The 21,676-nt window shown below is 37.5% G+C and overlaps 1 protein-coding gene across 1 annotated transcript in view; it reads left to right on the forward strand.

The window, feature by feature from the left end:
- Positions 1–21,676, forward strand: part of LOC150106121 (uncharacterized) — a 106,436-nt gene that overhangs the window by 75,666 nt on the left and 9,094 nt on the right. Inside the window, exons 9-11 of the mRNA XM_090393867.1 lie at positions 1,720–1,878; positions 11,281–11,439; positions 11,599–11,716. Coding sequence (XP_090249993.1) covers positions 1,720–1,878; positions 11,281–11,439; positions 11,599–11,706 — 426 coding nt within the window. The 3' untranslated portion in view covers positions 11,707–11,716. The remainder of the gene's footprint in view (positions 1–1,719; positions 1,879–11,280; positions 11,440–11,598; positions 11,717–21,676) is intronic.

Genomic DNA, 21,676 nt, shown 5'->3' on the forward strand with positions numbered 1-21,676 from the left:
ATAGTACATTACCGGGCAACTCGTTGCAAAGGTGGAGGAAGAAGTTCAGATCGCTATTCTTAGGTATTTTCCATAATGTAAAAACACATTTCCTAGTAAATGTATGCTGTTATTACATTATGGAGGGAGGTCACTACCCAGACCGGTTTCATCCTTTTTTGAGGCTTCATCAGTGAGTAGCTAGACCTAATACCAAAGTGTATAGCGAAAAGAACTTATTTACTCTGCGAACGAGTTTTCCAAACAGGTGCAACCATTAAGTTACTTAAGTATAAAGAGCTAATAAGCTGCAATTCGGCAATGAAAACATTACTTAAATTTAGGTGATATTGAATCCCACATAGTTTTAAAACCGAATAAGAAACTCAAAGATTGGAATCAGAAAGTTTCTTGCCGAATATAGCAAACTATAAAGTATCGGCGATACTAGCGTTAGCCAATGCAAGTGATCCTAGTACATGAAGCTTATTAGCTCTTTATACTTAAGTAACTTAATGGTTGCACCTATTTGGAAAACTCGTTCGCAGAGTACATAAGTTCTTTTCACTATACACTTTGGTATTAGGTCTAGCTACTCACTGATGAAGCCTCAAAAAAGGCTGAAACTGGTCTGGGTAGTGACCTCCCTTCATAATGTAATAACAGCATACATTTCCTAGGAAATGTGTTTTTACATTATGGAAAATACCTAAGAATAGCGATCTGAACTTCTTCCTCCACCTTTGCAATGAGCTGCCCGGTAATGTACTATATACTAGGATCACTTGCATTGGCTAACGCTAGTATCGCCGATACTTTATAGTTTACTATATTCGGCAAGAAACTCTCTGATTCCAATCTTTGAGTTTCTTATTCGGTTTTAAAACTATGTGGGATTCAATATCCCCTAAATTTAAGTAATGTTTTCATTGCCGAAATGAAGCTTATTAGCTCTTTATACTTAAGTAAAATTTCCTACTCTGCTATTTAGATCCCCAGCAAGGACCAACTTGTTCTTTTTCATTGTGTCAGTTGCTTTTTCTAAAGCGTCAAAAAATTTCTCCACTTCTACCTTAGTAGAACCTTCTGTGGGACCATAGGCACAAATAAGTCTCATTGTCCAGTTCCCCATTCTCATATTTGCCCACATTACTCTACTTGAGACTGACTGCCATTCAAGAAGATTAGCCTCGTATTTTGTGTTGAATACTATGGCTACTGCTTCTTTTCCTTGATTGTCATTGCCTGAATATAACATTTTGTATTTATTGCGCAAAAAGATCTCACCAGTTTGGTCTTTTTTGTTTCAGTCACCCCTATTATGTCGATCTGGTACTTATCTAATTCCTCAGCTAGCTCCATTTCTTTGCCATTCAGGCTTCTTACGTTGATAGTACCGATCTTTAACTCTGGTGATGTTCGAGTCAGTCACAATTAATGATGTACTTATTACCAGACTGCTAGTCTAAAAATAAGTTCTGAAATATGACAGTTAACATTATTTTTGTTACTTAACTAAGTCTTCATGTTACCAACTGAAAAGTCTAATACCATTGCTGTAGCAAACACCATTATAACAAACTACTGAATATACTACATAAGTCACATTACCATGTTATTTTAAAGGAAATTCATGTATGAAATATTCCTTGGGTCCATGCAAGTTAGCTATATTGATACTTTACTGACATTAAGCATTTAGTATTTTTATTGATCTTAGTTTTTTTTTTTTTTTTTTAGAGTCACAAGCTTACTTGTGGTATAGAGAAAGTTAAATGTCCCCAGTGTGATATTGAAATGAATGAAGCCATTTTGAATGAACATCTACATAGGTGGTGTTCTGAAAGAGAGGTCCAGTGTTTCCACTGCAACAAGAAATTTAAGAAGAGTATCATAAAAGTAAGTTGAGAAGAATTTCTCACTTTTTTTTTCAAACTTGTTTTAAAACCTGTCTCATAGTATCATTAATTAAAATTCATTATTATTAACAAGTAGTATTAGTCTTCTAAGAGATATCACTCACTTGTGAGAAAAATGACATAAAACAAAATATTTTTAGTTATATGCAGAAATTGAAAATGAATATTCCACTCGTTCATCACTCTCCAAGCAAAAAACCTAGTTCTCCCACTACCAGACCTGTTCTGAAAAATTTCTTTTAAATTAATCTTGTAAAAACTCTTCAGTAATTTGTATGTCTCAATCATATCACCCCTTTTTTGTAATTATTATTATTATTACATGACACCTCCGGGGAGTCCAAGGACTCATCGTGGGAGGGCACACACCCTACTTCACTAAATACGTCTCTTCCTCTCCACTACTATAATCTTCAACCTGTTCTCATAAGGTTCATTTCATAGACCTGCTACCATCTTGGTTGCTCACCTCTGAATCCTCTTCACCGCTTCCTCATCTCAAAGAAACCCTGGCACCAAGATCTGTGCAGAGTAGTTAAGATGGGAGCTAATCAAGGCTTGATAAAGAAAAACAATAACCTGCTTGTCAAACTATTCTTCAGTAACTATGTAATCTAATGAGCTGTTTTAGCCACTTTTTGCTATGTGCACTCTAAATTTTAACTCTCTATCTACTAACACTTCCAAATCGTTACTTTGTCAGTTTCGTAATCTTTTCACCCAAAATGCATAACTTTGCACTGTAAATCCATTGACTTTATCTAACTCAGCTGTCACTGTATTATAAAATGTAAGCAAGTTACTGAGGCATGACCTACCCTTCACAAAACCATGCCCCATACAGTATTCCATTTCCTTCTATTGATTCCTGTATTTTGCTGTTGACCAACTTCTCCACTACTTTGACAACTCCTGATATACTGATCGATCAGTAATTTGCTACATCAGTCTTGAAGCCTCCTTTATGCAATACAACTATTTCCCCCACTTTCCATCCCATTAAGACTAACCCAGAGCTGAGACTGGTTAAAGGCACTGACAATTCCCTAGCAGCTTCACATAAAACTCGAGTTTATATACCATCCAATCCCCCAGTATTATTTATATTAAGGTTCTATAATATATTATGCACCTCCATTTCATTTATCTCAGTGCCTATGTTAGCCTTTATCTCTCTCCCTCTCTCTCTCGTTACTATATCTCCACCTGGATGATATGCTCTTGCAAATTGTTCATTTAGTAATTCTACTATTTTGACTGATTTCATAACTTCCCTACCAATAGTATTCATTAAAATCATTCTGCCATAAACATTCTTTCTTTCTTTCACTCACAGCATATTGAAAGAACTGTTTGGGATTATCTTTAGCCTGCATTGCTAATTTCCTTTCATATTTTGCTTTTGCCTTTGTTATCCATACTGGTTACCTTTCTGGCCTGTGCTTTGTAATGCTCATGTGCCAGGTGGTCATCTTTCTCCTTGAATTCCCTCCAGAATTTTTTCTTTTTTTGCAGCTCCAGCTTATTGATGATATTCATCCATTTAACTCCCACTTGATTTACTCTCCTGACATCTAGCTGTTGCAGTTTCACATACCATGGCACAGATCTAAGCAATCTCCTAAGCCTGTTACACTTACCAGCCCTGTAATTCCACATATACCCCATCTTAGAAAATTCCACACATTTTGCCACCTCCCAGGTCAAGATTATATGATCTTTCTCCAGTTGGTGGCAACCTGGCCATATTCGTTACACACGAATTCTCAGATGTAATTACTAGATTGAGCACTCTTAAACCCTTGGTATATTCCATCACATTGTGTCTCAGGTAATTTTTCCTTAGTAACTGCATAAATTCCATTCCCTTCCTCCCATGTGTTCTCTTCTCCTTCCAATCTCTTCTCCCATAGTTGAAATCCCCATAATAATTACTCATCCTCCACTCTTTGAGTCTATTTGCCGATGCATACTATTTCCTTATCTTCTGGTATATAGCAGCATTCAACTGTATATTTTGTTTTGCTAGCCTCTATCTTACACCAGATAGTCTCAAATGTTCTACTTTCACTGGCCTGCAATTGAATTTTTGCTCTCTTGGATTACGGTTCACTGGCTATTATCAATAATACTCTCCCCCCCTCATTCTTTTCTATTTATGCCATATCTCACTAATGTTGCTGCAGATCAGGGAATGGAAAAGATGTTGTCGATAGCAAATAGACTCAATGAGTGGAGGGTGGGTAAATATTATGGGGGGATTTCAACTATGGGAACATAGATTGGAAGGAAGAGAGGACACATGGGAGGAAGGAAATGGAATTTATGAATAGTTACATGGAATAATTACCTGAGAGAGCATGTGATGGAATATTCTAGGGGTCTGATAGTGCTCAATCTAGTAACACTGTTTTCTCAAAGAGACAGCCAGAAATATACATAGACCACACCTGGTGGAAAAACTCTGTATTGATTATATCTTAGTTCAAAAAAATGGAAAACATCTTTCAAAATGCAAAAAGCTTAAAGGAAATAAATATGGATTCTGATCATGAAATTCTATCAGCAAAAATAAAGCATAAATTCGAAATTATCACCAATAGGAAAATACCTCTAAGACTAACACCTCAAAATTAAAAAACTCTGACACTCAAAATGTGTTTCCAAAAAAATTGTAAAATATAAGCCTTATATATATTTATATATATAAGTTATATATAAAATATAACTCCTCTTGAAAACACAGAAGAATTTTGAGAAAAAATATGTAGAATTTGAAGGAACAGAGGTCAGCATTGCATGGGAATTTAAGAAAAAATTGTGGACAGCAGTGCCAAATTGGAAAACTCGAGTGAAGAAGATAAATGGATGAAAAGAGAAATAACGGAGAAATCACAGATGAAAACGAAATTCTGGAAGACACATAAAGGGAGAGAGGTGGAGAACAGTTGCCCGAGGTTAGGAAAGTGACTGTAAGGAGAGGAAAATTGGAATATGAAGGAGACTATCAGACTAGCACTGCAGTTCAAGGAGAATCTCAATGAATTTTTTCACTATGTGGCAAGTAGGAGAAAAATGGTAGTGTTTGAATTACCTTGCTACATGAAGATGGGACTAGGGTAATCCACTATGGGACCACTCTATCAGGCAATGCATTCCATGGTTCAACCACCCTCCATGCAAAGAAACCACTCCTCACCATCTTGCCCACACCTTCCTTTCATAACTTCCAGGTATAGTTCATTATCATCACTCCTTCCCACTCTTCAACCAAGCGAAAGAACTCCCCAGTGTCAACCCTGTAACCACCTCTCAACAGTTTAAAAGTCTCAATCATATCCCCTCTCCTTCTTCTATCCACCAAACTCTGCAGTCCACATTCCCTCAGCTGATTATCATAACTAACATTATACAGTCCTGAAACCATCTTTGTTATCCACCTCAGTATCCTTTTCATAGTTAATTTATCCCCTTCAAATCCTGGGGACCATATCTGAGAGCAATAGTCTAAGTGTGTTCTGATCAGAGTCTTATACAATGGAATGATAACTCTTATCTCTACAGGTCATCATTCTTCTCAATATTGCAGCAATCCTCTGTGTTACCTTCACCACCTTTGCAATATGTCCCTTGAATTTCAGGTTTCTATCAATCATCAACTCCAGATCTCTTGTCTCCTCTACTTCATCCAATAGAGTATGAAGTGTCTCATCGACATATCCCAAACTTCAAGACCTTACATTTTGCTGCATTAAACCGAGCCCCCATTCTTTTTCCCATTTGTCTAGTTTATTCAAATTCTGCACTATTACTAATAACCTTTCCCAGCTTCAATCATCTGCAAACAACTGAATATCCCCCTGCAATCCACTGACAATGTCATTGATATAAAGGTTAAACAATATAGGTCCCATAATAAATTTAGTTTAATCCTTTACCCAAGTGTGAGCAAACAAAGTTTGCGCCTGAAAATATCTTCAGGACTGACAAGGAGTGATAAGAGCTTGCACCACCTTGCTTCAGTCCTGAAGATATTTTCAGGCACAAACTTTGTTTGCTCACACTCAGATAAAGGATTAAACTAAATTTATTATAGTCTAACCAAATGCAAAATAAACTTCCAACAATATAAAGTTACATCATTAACTGAAATACCCTCTGACACTATAATCAAATCTAACTCTCTTTGACCTTGTGTTCCTTCTGTCACATGCTGCTTGCAGAAGTTGTTCTGCAACAGGTCTGTAAATTCTGTAACAAGCCATTATTTGGGGTTTCCCATAGTCTCATAATCATAGCAGACCCTGCAGCAAGTGCGATAAAAGCGCTATAAAGAGGAAGAAGTTATCTAAATGTTCTTTTGTCTCTTGTCTGCAGTCTGCATGACACAGTTGGACAACTTGCAGATCTCTGTTCTTCTCTAGTACCTTTATAGATGCACACATCTACATATACATTTCCACTTTCATGGGTCCGAACCAGATGAACACAAAGTCAAAATCATTCTCTCCTCATAATCATTTCATTGATAATTCCCATCCTGAGCACAATTATATAACATTGCTACTCTTATACTCATGTTCTCCCCATTCCTCCCATTATAGTTTCCCTTACTCCCTGTGTTAGGTCACATACCAGTTATTAGTTTTTCAAGACTCCAGATACCAAACACATTCAGGTGTAGGCTGTCCCTCTTATACAAATCTAGTCTTCCCTCAAATTAATTCCTAAAAATGGATCATTTTTAGAAATAAATCTCTATATAATTTTCTATATTTCTATATAAAAGCTGGTTGTTGTTGGGGACCTAACAGAAGAGTAAGAAATAAATTCCAGATATGTAGAAATTCTTTAAGAAAATATGGCGAAAAGAGGTAAAGAGGTTACATTTGGTTAGGATATGTACCCACCAAATTTCAGGGTATTCGTTACTAACACCATGGTTTCAATATCAAGGTATGTGTAAATCTACATGCAGAGAACACAACAAATAAGAAAGTTACTATCAATTATGTTATTCCTGAAGTGATGTTTTCAGATTAGTTCAGGAAAAAAAGGGAACACAGGGAATTTGAAATAGGATGTGACCATGTTAAACATTATTATTATCCAGGCCTCCATGGAGTCAAAAGCCTCATCGTGGGAGGTTGTTTTTAGGAAATACAAAGTCTACCATACCACTCCTTGAACCCATTAACCGCCCCACCCCAACCACTCTCTCAGGCAATGCATTCCAAGGTACAACCACCCTCCACGTAAAGATACCACTCCTCACCCTCTTGCGCACAGCCTCCTTTTGTAACTACCAGGGGCCGCTCCTTCCCGCCGTTCCACCAAGTGAAAGAACTCTCCAACATCTCACCTGTAACTGCCTCTTAACATTAAAAGTCTCGATCATATCACCTCTCCTTCTTCTATTCACCGAACTCTGCAGTCCACATTCCCTCAGCCGATCCTCATAACTAACATTGTACAGTCCTGAAACCATCTTTTTTATCTGCCTCTGTACCCTTTTCACAGTCAATTTATTCCCTTCAAACCTTGGGGACCAAATCTGAGAACAATAGTCTAAGTGTGGTCTGATCAGGGCCTTATATAATGGAATGATAACTCTTTTATCTCTGCAGGTCAGCGTCCTCAGTATTACAGCAATCCTCTGAGTTACCCTACCACCTTTGCAATATGCCCCCTGAATTTCAGTTTTCTATCGATCATCACACCCAGATCTCTTGTCTCCCCCTATGTCCTCCAATCAAATACGCATCCTCCCATCAATGGATCCCAAACCTCAAGACTTTACATTTTGCTGCATTGAACCAACAACCCCATTTATTTGCCCATCTGTCTAGTTTATTCTAATCCTCTTGCAGGGCTGCTACATCTGCACTATTACTAATAACCCTTCCCAACTTCACATCATCTGCAAACAACTGAATGTCCCCTTGCAATCCATTGACAATATCATTGATATAAAGGTTAAACAATATAGGTCCCATAATAAATTTAGTTTAATCCTTTATCCAAGTGTGAGCAAACAAAGTTTATGCCTGAAAATATCTTCAGGACTGACAAGGAGTGATAAGAGCTTGGTCCACCTTTGCACCACCTTGCTTCAGTCCTGAAGATATTTTCAGGCGCAAACTTTGTTTGCTCACACTTGGATAAAGGATTAAACTAAATTTATTATAGTCTAACCAAATGCAAAATAAACTACCAACAATATAGGTCCCAGTACTGAGCCCTGTGGAGCCCACTTGTAACCTTCTGCATCCTTGAAACTGCCTCACCATACACAACCCTCTGATATCTATCGGACAGCTAATCCTTAATCCAGTTGACCAACCTGACATTGAAACCCATGTTCTGCAACTTAAATATCAGCTTATGTGGCACCCTGTTAAATGCCTTTGCTAAATCCAACAAAATGGCAGTATATGCCTTTCTCTCATCAACTGCTCTTTTAACTTTATTATAAAAGGCTAGCATATTACTAAAACAAGAGTACCCCTTAACAAATCCATGTTGACTCTCACGGATAACATTACCCTCATCTGCCCAATGCTGTATATGGTCCCTCTCTAATTTTTCCAAGATCTTAACAACTACTGATGACACACAAACTGGCCTATAATTAAACACTTCCAGTCTGCTACCACCCTCTTGCAATGGCATTATCTTACCTTTCTTCCATTCTCTGGGCATCTTTCCATAGCTAGATTTTCTTTGAAAAGCCAAGTCAAAGCAGCTGTCAGTTCTTTAGTACATTCTCTCAAAACTCGTGGTGAAATACCATCCAAAGTACTCAGTATTTGGAACACACTCTCCTCCTGCATCTCTAAACCCCGAACCTGCCCTCTCCTTCTAGTATTAAAATTTACTCCTCCAGGATGAAATACTCCAATAAAGTGTTCATTGAACAATTCCACTATGTCCTCTGCATCAGTCACTCTATTTTTATTTTTATCTATCAATGTCATTCTTCCACAATCATTTTTCCTCTATTGGTTAAAATAGAGGAGAAATGCTATAGCTTAAAAATTTCTTAGGATTTTCTTTGGATCTCAGGGCCAATCTCTTCTCATATTTCAGTTTTGTCTTCCTTACCATACTAGTCACTCTCCTGGCCTGTGTATATTCTTCATGCATCTGCTCTTCACCTGTCTTATATCTTTTCCATAGCCTCTTTCAACTGCTGTTCCGGCTTGATATTGTTTGTCATCCACTTTACTCCAAATTGTGTCCTGTTCTTCACTTGTGGAATACAGCTTACTATTGCTGCTAACAAATATTCCTTCACAATTTCCCAGCACTAATGATATCCCAGCCTTCCAATTCCTCCCTCCATGAAATTTCCCCAAGTTGATATTTAAGACTCTTATAATCACCTGCCTTATAATTCCACATATAATTAGAAGAAACACACGTATAAACCACAGTGAAAATTATTTAATTGTAAATGTTTCATCCTAAGTATCTTAGGACATCATCAGTACAGTATTTAAACAAAAATTAGGAATAACTTACAGTTAGGGCGCATGATTACAATAGAATCTCATAAAAACGTGCATAACGTGTTAAAGTAGTACAAAAAAAAAAAAAAAAAAAAACTTTAATTATTTAACACAGTTTTGTATGATAATTTCCGATGCTTTAGGAATAGTAAGAACGTCGTTATGGTTTAGGTTTGGTCTGTGTAGTAGGGCTTCAGAACTTTTTTTGTATAAACGTTCATGTTTAAATAAAGATCTATGTAAAAGTTTAGCCTTTTCCCAATGAATCCTATGGTTTGGATTTTCAATTCCGTGTTGAGAGAAGCCAGATTTCTGCAGTTTAAGAAGACGAATGTGGTCTTGATGTTAGAAAAAGTTAAGTTATTTAACGTAAAGTTAAATAACTTTACTTTAGAAAAAGAATCTCCACAGGGTATCTCTTATTTGGATTTACACATCAAAAGAAAAGAAGACGGTTCCATCGCCACTTCCGTCTTTCGCAAGCCTACATTCTCAGGTTGCTACATTCACAATTCTTCTGCTCATCATCCATCTCAGAAATCTGGCATTATTAAATCACTAGTTTCCAGAGCACACAAATTCTGCTCCTCTGAAGAATCTTTAAACCAGGAATTAGAAGTTATCAAAAATACAGCCATCCTAAATGGATATAATCCCAAAACAACTCAAAAAATCATCAGTCACTTCTGCATACATCAAACCAGACAGGAAGAAGTGCATAGGATTCCCATACCTTACATTAAAGGCATCTCAGAACGTCTTTCTAAAATTATGAAGAAATACAATTTTGCCACTACTTACAAACCTATCAACCAAATTTACAACTTATTACCTTCTCCTAAGGACAAATTCTCACCCTTGATGTTACCTGGTGTTTATGAGATTCCATGCTCATGCAAATTATCTTACTTTGGACAGACAGGTAGGTCTGTTCTGAAACGCATCTCGGAACATCAAGACCACATTCGTCTTCTTAAACTGCAGAAATCTGGCCTCTCTCAACACGGAATTGAAAATCCAAACCATAGGATCCATTGGGAAAAGGCTAAACTTTTACATAGATCTTTATTTAAACATGAACGTTTATACAAAGAAAGTTCTGAAGCCCTACTACACAGACCAAACCTAAACCGCAACGACGTTCTTACTATTCCTAAAGTATGGGAAATTTTCACACAAAACTGTGTTAAATAATTAACGTTTTTTTTTTTTTTTTTTTTTTTTTTTTTTTAATACTTTAGCACGTTATGCACGTTTTCATGAGATTCTATTGTAATCATGCGCCCTAACTGTATGTTATTCCTAATTTTTGTTTAAATACTGTACTGATAATGTCCTAAGATACTTAGGATGAAATATTTACAATTAAATAATTTTCACTGTGGTTTATACATGTGTTTCTTCTAATTATGAACGCACTACAGGTTTCGTTATTTAAAAAAAAATTCCACATATGTTCCCATCTCTTTGATACTCCTGCATGTCTATTCATCTTCCAAGTCAAAACCACATGGTCACTCTCTCCAACTGGTGGGAGAGATGCCATCTCAGTTATTATCAATAGTATAAGTTGGTGGGGGGGTTGTTACCAGATTAACATGAAGATATTTCTTAGATTAGAGAGAGTCAGGGATAGATCTAGATGCCATCCATGGAAGCTATATAAGGGGAATGTGAGCCGTGGAGTAAGAAGCAGATTCTTTGTATGGAGAGTGAGTTGTGAGGAACTTGGAATGCATTGCCTGAAAGTGTGGTGAGTGCAGTAACTGGGATTGGTTGAAAGTATAGTTTGATTCCATGAAGGTCAGATATTAATAGTAATAATAACCTTAATAATAATAATAATTTTACTATGTTTTTCCCATTTACAGATGCACAACCGCTATTGTGATTTTGTCAAAATCAAATGCAAATATTGCAGAGTTGATATGCTTCGTATGGATTTCAGGAATCACACCAAAAGTCAGTGTCCTGAGAAAACTGTGAAATGCCAACAGTGCTTTGGACTGTTCAAGAGGAGTATCATTCATGTAAGTCCAAAGGAAAACTCTTGGTTTATGTAGTTTATATATTTCCTCCCTATTATAAAGAATTAAATACTCCACGTGTCATCCTATTTTCAATAACTGTCAAGTTATGAGTTGTAAAATTAAAGAACTATTCATTTATATCCTTGCTTAATTTTGCAGGAACACAAAAGAGAATGTAACATCAAAGGTACACAGATAGAAGAACAAACAGACAACTCAAATTTTCCAGAAACGATACATGACTGGAGTGATGGCCATTGGAATTAAAAGAAACCTTGTAAGTATAAAAACATTTCTATAACTGTAATGAGTATGAATATTTGAGTTTATTAAACTGCGCTTTAAACAAGACAGAGTGAATTCTGTATTGTTCACTCAATTAGCTGAAAGCCTCATATAATCAAATAAAAAAATGTTTTTGTTGTTGTTGTTTAATTTCACTGCAGTACCTGCCTTAAACACTTATCCAACTGTTAAACATTCTTCCTTGTTCCAAATGCTCCTGGCATTAGTATACATAAAGTGCAAAAGCCTACAATTGCGTAGAACATTATACAAAGCAATAATCAAATAAATTTTGCTGCCACCTAATTCCATGTTTTGTCACCAGTGGCACAATCTCCAAGATATTCTTGTAATTGTTTGTTATTGCATGTGCATGCTGTTTAAAGGCAAATGAATAATTTCAACTCTGCCTTTTTTTTTTTTTGTTAACTAGGAAATGTTTGTTTTATTTTGTTTATGCTTTGTATGATAAATGTAATCTGTTCTATTTTAGCTTAGTAAAAAGTGATGAGTAAGAGGGTGAGAGTGGCTTTTCTTTTTGTATGGTAGGAGCTGGATCGTGGAATGCCTTGCCTTATAGCTGGGGTGGCCAACTATGCATCCTTTTGGAGCCAAAATAATTCCAGTAAGACTTAGAAGAGCCCCAACCTTTGACTGATGCGATGATACGTGGGTGAGTGAGTGTGCGTATGGTGAGGTGGGTGGTAATGCAGAAGCTATGCCTGCCCGCCACAACACGTTAGTTACGCTGCCAGTGTTTATCTATCAGTATCGCTCAACATATTGTTATGTGAGTCCATTTACAGTGCTTGTTATCGCTGAACTCTTTTTCAAGTGCTTAGAAATGTTGCATAAAAAACGTAAATATGAAGAGGAACACAGAAGTTTTAGGCCAGATTGGGAAGAGTAGTTTCTTTATATGAAATGACAAAAGTAAACCAATGTGTGCCATATGCACAAATCGCACTTGTGCAATTCAAAGCCAGCAATCTGAAGCATCATTATCACATGCATCACAGTAATTTTAGTAAAGAATTTCAACTTTGAAAGAACTCCATGGTCAGAGTCAGTTGACGTCCATCTTTACTAAAGAGGCTGATGTTACTACCGAAGCTGGCTTTATCTTAGCATTTAATATTGCACAGGCAAACCATCCATGGAAAGATAATTTGACAAATTCTTATTTGTTAAATAATTTCAGTTTTAGACTCCCCCCCACCAGATAATAAAAAACTACTAAAACTGATTGAACAGATGCCAGTCTCTAGGCATACAACTGAATTTCTTCCATTATCATTGCTGACATTGTAAATAACTTATTACACCATAACTAAAACTGTGCTGCATTCAATCTGGCATTGGATGAATCTACAGATATTCAGGACCAACCACAACTAGCTACATCTGTCCACTTTGTATCTCATGACATGGATATCAAGGAAGAGCTATTGAACTTGATAGTGTTGTGGCTATCGACATGTGGCTCTGAATCAAAGAAGCTATCGATGTTGCACTTACAAAAGCTTCGGTATCATGTGAAAAATCATCAGCATTGCAACCAATGGTGCTCCACCTATGAGGGGTAAAACTAAAGGGCTCATGGAGCTCCTCGAGAATGATGAATCATATCCTGCTTTTCTAACTGTACATGGCATTATTCACAGGGAACATCTAGTTGCCAAGTGCTTTAAATTTGAACACGTAATGGAAGTAGTTCTAAGATTGTCAATTTTATTCATTCAAGTGCTAAAACACACCGGCAATTCATGATTTTCTCAATGAGTTGAATTGTGATGAGATTCTTAATGATATGTCATATCATGGTTTTGTTTAGTAAAGAGGGCTTTCAGTTAGCAATATATTAAACAAGTTTTTTTTTGTTGTTGTTAGACCCATTCAAACAGTTTCTTAGAGAGAAGGAGAAATAATAATAATAATAACCTTATATGTTTTTCCCTCATCTCAAAGACACTCAATGGTTGTTAGACATGGCATTTTTCACCGTTGTTTTCCAGCATCTACAGATATTAAATATTTCACTCCAAGGGAAAGAAAAACTAATAACCAGTCTTGCACAGACTGTGCTAAGCTTCAAAAGCAAACTGCAATTTTTCCAGAGAGATTTGGAAAATAAAACTTAATCACTTTGTTTGTCTGAAGAAAATACTGACAAATTCGCCAGGAGTGGAATTAGAAATGGGATCTTATGTTAGCAAATTAAATGATCTCGTCGAAGAACTCAACAATCGATTTTGTGACCTTAAGCCAACATTCACTTTTTTGGAAAGTCTTTTCCTCATGAAAGTGCCTGAGTGCATTCATGAAAGGTGACATGAAAACTGGAGAAAAAGATATTCTTGATGTATGGAGTAATTACTTCGAAAAATGTCTAAATGAAACAAGCAGTGATGGCACAGTGGTAAAAAACACTCAACAGGCATGCAATCAGTAATAATATCCAACCAGACTTGAAGTAGAAAATGCCATCAAAAGCCTGAAATGTGGAAAGGCAACAGGAGTAGATGATATTCAAACAAGGAGGTATAAAAAGTCTTGCAGTGGCTACACTGCATAGTTCAGAAGGCCTGGACAGAGGGACACATTACAGATGATTGATGTAGAGTTTTCATAGTATCCATGTATAAAAAAGGGACATAAAACTGAATGTGAGAAGTACAGAAGTATTTCCCTACTGAGTGTTCCTGGTAAGATTTATGCGAATATACTTAAAACAGTTGAGAAGGGTTGTGGAAGAACAAGCAGGATTCAGGCCAAATAGAGGCTGTCAGGATCAGATTTTCACTTTACGAAAAATAGCTGAGAAATCATGGGAATATAACAGAGATCTGTATTTAAGTTTTGTAGATCTGGAAAAGGCATATGACAAGGTGCCAAGAGAGAGAAGCTATTCAAAACGCTACAGTTATATGGTGTCAATGGGGCATTATATCAAGCAGTACTTAGTCTTTATTTGAGTTTTTTTTAAGTCAGCAGTTAGAATTGGAGGAAGTACAAGAAGATGGTTTGATATTAAATCTGGTGTCAGATAACACTATACATTTATCCCTTCTGATATTCATTATCTATATGGATCACATTATGAAGGAAAATGGTATTAATCCTGATATGAAAATTGGAGATGTTAATCTCAGCTGTTTACTTTATGCGGGTTATACTTCTAAATAAATCCAGTACAAGCCTGCAAGATTTTCTAACTAAATTGAATAACTGTTGTAATAGATATGGTATGAAGGTCAGCATTACAAAGACAATGAAAATAGGCAGAAACATTGAAAATATCAACTGCATTGTGAATGGAGAACCTGTAGAACAAGTAAAACATTTCAGCTACTTAGGCACAACTATATAAATCAAGTTGATATTACATCCAGCATTATTTCAAAGTTGAATGCAGAAACTATGGAAATTTGTACCAGAGATCTTACGGGATTTCACTCGCTGGCATTTATGAGTTGCCCTAGCACAGACCTTATAGGAGACATGATTACTTGCTCAAGCGTCCATATATTCACCTTCTATTGGTCCATTTTGATAAGGTTTCACTGATTAGAACCAACCAGTTCTAATCAGAGACCGGACAGAATCCTTAAGAGAGCAAAAACTCTCATTCAATAATCTTGGTCAAATTTTGTACGAAACTTTCAAAGTTTCTGCATTTGGCTTTGAATTAATGCTGGATTTAATATCCACTTGATTTATATAATTTTGCATCACCAAAATGAAGACTTTTGGCTATTTGTTTTAGTAAATACTTTACACACTGACCTCTATTATGAAAAATACAGCTCTCCAACACTTCATGTTCCTTAGTACTGAATGAAAGTTTTTGCTCTCTTAAGGTTTCTTTCTGAATTTCGCTCTCCCTGTGTGTGTGGGGGGGGGGGGGGGCTTAGATTTCTGGACCTTGAGATAGCAATTTGAGTCTCCAGGGAAGGTGTTTTGTGGCATGGCCCTTGTAGGACCTTGTTGGTGGAATGAGTGGTTCTGCTCAGTAGTAGGGTAAACCTGTCACTGAGCGAAGCCAATGAGTTGGACGATCTTTCGGTCACTCATCAAATCTGGGGGATCACCTAATTTTTAGAAAGACCCTTTACTTAAACAGTGGTCTCTGAAGAGAACCAACCAGTTCGAAACAGCTGTCAGGCCAGTGAAACTTTATCAAAATGGACAATAGAAGGTGAATATATGGATGTTTGAGCAAGCGATAATGTCTACTATAAGGTCCGCACTAGGGCAACTCATAAATGCCAGCGAGCGTATTCCTGTAAGCTCTCTGGTTAAATTTTGTACAAACTTTCTTAGTTTCTACATTCATCTTTGAAATAATGCTGTATTTAATATCCACTTGATTTATATAATTTTACATTGCAGAAATGAATCCTTTTGGCTCTTTATTTTAGTAAATACTTATGCACTATTTTGGCAGAAGATGGTAAATAAAATAATGAAATAGACAACAGAATCAACAAAGCCAGTATGGTAGGAAATGAACTGAATAAATTATATACAATAAGAGAGAACTTAGTGAAAACACTGAATTTGCTGTATACAAGACAATGTTCAAACCAATTTTAACTTATGGATCTGAGAGATAGGTTAGAAATAAAACACTTGACCAAAGACTAGAGGCCACAGATATGAGAGTCCTGAGAAAGATTAGGGGTGTGAACAGATGGCATCAACAGCAATATATTAAAAATGAGGATATTAGGATAGAACTTGACATTGTTAGCAGAGCTAATCTCAGGTGGTAGGTCACTTAAACAGAATGAGAGAGGAAAGATTAGCAAAACAAGTGTTCTCTGCCAGGTTGGCAGGAAAGAGACCCAGAGGAACACCAAGATATAGGTGGATTGATACAGTAAAAAAAATTTTCTTAGAAGACAGAAATATAAGATTTGATGTTGTAATCTTGACAAATAACAGATTGATTTGGAGGAAAATTGTTGATAGGAAGTTATTAATGATGTAAGTTTTTCATGTAGTACTATCATAATATCCTGTACACCCCTTGAGGGTACATGACAGGAATTTGATGATGAAAGAATTGCTTTGGATTTTCCTTGGATCTCAGGGTTAATCTCTTCTGCTATTCAACTTTTGCATTCCTTACCATGCTAGTCACTTTCTTGGCATGGTTTATATTCCTCATGCAGTTGCTATCCACTCTTCTCCTTATACTTTTTATATAAATTCTTTTTCATCTTCAGTTCTGATTTTATTGATAATCCACTTTACACCAAATCATGTTCTCTTTCAGTCAAGGTATACAACTTCATTACTGCTAATAAATATTTCTTCACTAGTTCCCATGCACTGATGGTATCTTGCACTTCCAATTTTCCCCAGCCACAGAACTGCCTCAAGCTGATTTCTAAGATTATTATAATGACTAATAATTCTGCATAAATTCTTACAACCAGGGCGAGGATGGTATCTCAGTTGCATTCAGTTCCTTCTGATGCTAGGACCAAATCCAAAACTTTTGAACCTTGTGTTCCTTCTACTCTGTCACGTAAGACATTTGTCCCTCAGGAAATCCAAAAATTCCATTCCAGTACTACATGCTATTTCCTCTTCCCAAATTAGGCCGCTAGTTAAAATCTCCCATAAAAATCACTCATTTTGCAGTTGCCAAATTCAACTTCCTGAACATATCTTGCTCTTCACCCACCCCCACCTCACATCATGTGCTTTCTCAAAACCACTTGTCATTTACCTCTAAGCCCTCCTTTCCGAGAAAACACAATTCATTTACTTATAAGTAATAAGTAATTCACCACCACAGCATTTGATTTTCTTATCCTGCTGAAATAAAATATGCTATACGCTTGTACTTTTATTTCAGTTCATTATATCACCTTTCATCAATCATGTTTTGCTAATCCCAATAGTGTTTGGACCATTTGAGGCTAACAATGCAACTAATTCATCTTTTATGTATCTGATTCACATATGAAAGAATATTGAAGGCCACAAGACCTATAGCACATTAGTGCTGTGTTGGGGGGGGGGGCAAGAGGAATAGAAGAAAGGAATCCGTTCACATTTTGCTTGAACAGTTGAGGATTGTATTCTTTGGGGAAGGCAGAGTGCAGTGGCTCTTGTTTTAATGATTTTGGAGGAGAGTTGAGGAATAATAGTAGCCAATTCAGCAGAGCACTGGCCATGAAAGTATCTGTAGAAGAAGCAGCATAAGGCAGAAACAATGTCTATGAGGGAGGGAGTGAAGTGGTTATGTGAGAGAGAGAGAGGGGGGGGGGATCATTAATTAGCAGGTTGCCCTCCTCTGGATAGAATCGAACAATCTTAGAGAGGATTTTGGTGCACCACCCCAAATATGGGAGCAATATTCCATGGCTGGACAGATTTGGGCTTTGTATAGAGTTAGCAGCTGTGAAAGTGTGAAGTAGTGTCTTGTGCAAAAAAAGTACCAACTTTTCCTTACAACCATTCCTTAAACTTATTCAATGTGCTTATATTCACAACACACTCATGTAGTCATTCCACTCACCAACCAATCTCCATGTAAATAACCTTCTCCTCACTTATGCAGGAGAAGGTTATGCAGTCTCCACTCTTATGCAGCTTCAAGGGATGGCCACCAATTCTAACCCCATCTCCCGTTTTATGCCCCTGCCCGATCACCACATATATCCTCACTTACTGCATATATCTGCTTTGTTGATCATCCCATACATATATTCACTACTATTTCCAGTATTCACTCTCCCTATGCCATGTCTCCCTGTCCACCTGGGCTCCTCCATTTCCTGTTCCTCTTGCATTCTCTCTCTCTCTTTATCTCTCATACTACTACTACTGTTTCCATCGCCGAGTATTTCTCTCTTCAATACTACTCTCCTGATCTTTCACTTCATATATTACTTCTCATCTCTTGCTTACATCACACACTGCGCTTCCATCTAGCAACAGTTTCTCCTGTGCATTCACTCCAAAGCCATTCAAATGCAATCCATCACATCTGTATAATTCCATTCTTCCCTCAAATATGTCTCACGAACTGTACTCCCTTCTCCTCACACTGCTAGCATACCATTCATCATTCTGGCTCTCCATCTGAACTCATCATTGTCATACCTTTGCAACACACCGACATCCTTTCCCACTATATTGTTATCTTTCACTCTCCTCAATAAACTCCTTATGTCCATTTAATCATTTGTCCCCCATTACCACCACTAATTCTCTTACTGATTTCCTCCTCGTGAATTATCTTGCTCATTCTCCTGAAGGAGCAGGATCTTAAATTTAGACAACATATTTCTAAAATTGTGAGGAACACAATGAATTCTGGCAATGATGCAGAGGACACTGACTTGTAGAAGTAAGATAATTTTTGTTGAATTGTATAAAGCTCTGATTAGCATATGGAATTACTGTTCAAAGATTTAGTCACCTGGTTTTCAAAAGGAAGAAGATATGTTGGAGGAAGTCCAGAGGCAATTGATCAAAATAGTTTCTGATCTCTGGAATGTTCAATATGAAGAAAGGTTGAGAGAATGCAATTTACAGAATCTAGTGGATAGGAGAAAGAGGGATGATATGACAGAGATGTACAAGTTAGTAAGGGTTTGTTGTAGGATTAACATTGAAGAGGCTTTTTCATAAAATGGTGGTTGGGGGAGAACAAGAGGTCATTCCTGGAAGCTGTATAAGGTGGGTGGAGCAAGGGAGTGAGAAGCAGATTTTTTGCATGGAGAGTTGCGAGTGATTGGAATGCATTGCGTCAGAGTGTGGTGTGTGTGTGTGCAGAGAATTTGAATGTGTTTAAGGTGCAGTATGATGAGCTGTGTTTGGCAAAATGGGCTTCCTAGATAAGTCTGTGACTCCATAGGGTCTTCAGATAATAGTAATAATAATAATGCTTTTCTCACTGCTTTGATGATTACACTGGATGTTATCAACTTTTAGAGATAAATAATCAAACAGGTTAGTATAATTGTCAGAATCAGGAGAGCAGCAAATTCAGGCACAAAGTTTGTGCCTGAAGTATCTTCAGGACTGAGGCAACTCGTTGTAAAGTTGGACCAAGCTCTCATCACTCTTTGTCTTAGTATCTGCCATAATGCAATCCACATCTCCTTGCAGACATGTATAATGCTATGCATTAAGGGAAGGGCTACTACCCAGACTGATTTCGACCTTTATTGAATGTTCAAGTACAGGTCAAACTCCAAAAACTCAGCGTTGTTCCCCTCAGTAACAGGCTCACCCTGCCACTGAGAACTCTCAGCGTTGGCTCTACCCCATGGCAGGCTCACCCCACCACTGAACAGAGCCGCTCATATGTCATCTGAGGAGTAACAGCAACAGCCGTGCCTCAGTTAACTCCATGGGCTACAACATTGCCATTCATTACCACCATCCCCACACACACACCCAGGACCTGGCTGACAGCAACAGCTGAGCCTCAGTTAAAACTTCATGGGCAACATCATTGCCATTCATCACCCAAGCTTCCAACCGGTTTTGACCTTTATTGAGGTTTCATCAGTGGGAGCCAGACCCAGAGGTGGTGATACCAAGGTAGAAGCAATGGAGAAGTCATCTTTACCTATACGAGTTGCCAAAAAGGTGTTTCACCTTATTATTAAATTACTCTGGATTTAGAGAAAGATGTTGGAAGTTTTTCTCCATTTGGCTAGACTATAATAAATTTAGTTTAATCCTTTATCCAAGTGTAAGCAAACAAAGCCCTTCCCTTAAAGCATAGCATTATACATGTCCTCAAGGAGATGTGCTTTGCATTATGGGAGAACTAAGACGAGGAGTGATGAGAGCTTGGTCCACCTTTACCACGAGTTGCCTCAGTCCTGAAGATACTTCAGACACTAACTTTGTTTGCTTACACTTGGATAAAAGATTAAACTAAATCCATTATTAAAGGTATGCTGCGTGAGAGGATGCACAAGGTATGTTTTCCAAGCGGTAAAACGAGTAGAGTAGAGTGATTGAGGCATTGGATATGAGGGGGGATGGAGTGAAGGAGTTGGTGGTTTTAATAGGTACGAATGACTTGACAGAGGACAAAGAGCACGTCAGAATGGACATCTGGAGGCTGCTTAGACGGATAAAAGAGAATAGTGTGATAGGAAGGGTAGTAAGCATGTTGCCTAGGTATGACTGTGGTGTGATGAGGCGGAGAGCGAGGATTATGAATGGTATGTTGGCTGAAATGTGTCAAGAGAGGGGAGTACAATTTGTTAATGTGTGGAATGAGTTTGAAGGACAAAGTGAACTGTATGGGAGCGACGTACTGCATTTGAGTGGTTATGGTGTGAGTCATTTGGGGAGACTGCTGCTGGAAGGTAGAGAAGTGAGTATAGAGAATGAATCAGATCAAGCGGGAAGTGATGTGGAAGAGCAGGACAGTACGACAGGAGAGATTGAAGAGGTGATTATGAATGAGGAAGTAAGTAAGTGGCATAAGTATGGAAAATGAGAGAATGGGTGTGCAAGATGAACAGGGAAACGGGGCGACTCAGGGTGGACAGGGATACACAGCATGAGAAAGGTGAATGCTCCAAGACAATGTGAGAGCATGTGTAGACAGGAAAGGAATGGGATGACCTGGGATCAAGAGGAAATAGTTGGAATTGAAAAGGGTTCTAAAATAAATAAGCAGAAAGGGAAATAGCCTCAGTCGAGCATGGAGAGATCACATCGAATGAGTGCTTATCAGTGGAACTAGCTGTAGATCGAGGAATGAGCTGTTGTGTTTATATACAAATACTAGAATAGTAAGAAACAAGGCAGATGAAATGGTTGCACTAATTGAGTCTGTTCACCCAAAAATTGTTGGAATAAGTGAGACGTGGTTAGATGAGGATGACATCCCGACAGGAATAGCGATGGAAGGATATGATGTGTTTTGTGAGGATAGTAGGGGTAAAAAGGGAAGGGGGAG

Source organism: Typopeltis vanoorti, chromosome 6 (genome assembly GCF_054136105.1).
Source record: "Typopeltis vanoorti isolate ZY-2024b chromosome 6, IOZ_Tvanoo_1.0, whole genome shotgun sequence".
Classification (NCBI taxonomy): domain Eukaryota; kingdom Metazoa; phylum Arthropoda; class Arachnida; order Uropygi; family Thelyphonidae; genus Typopeltis; species Typopeltis vanoorti.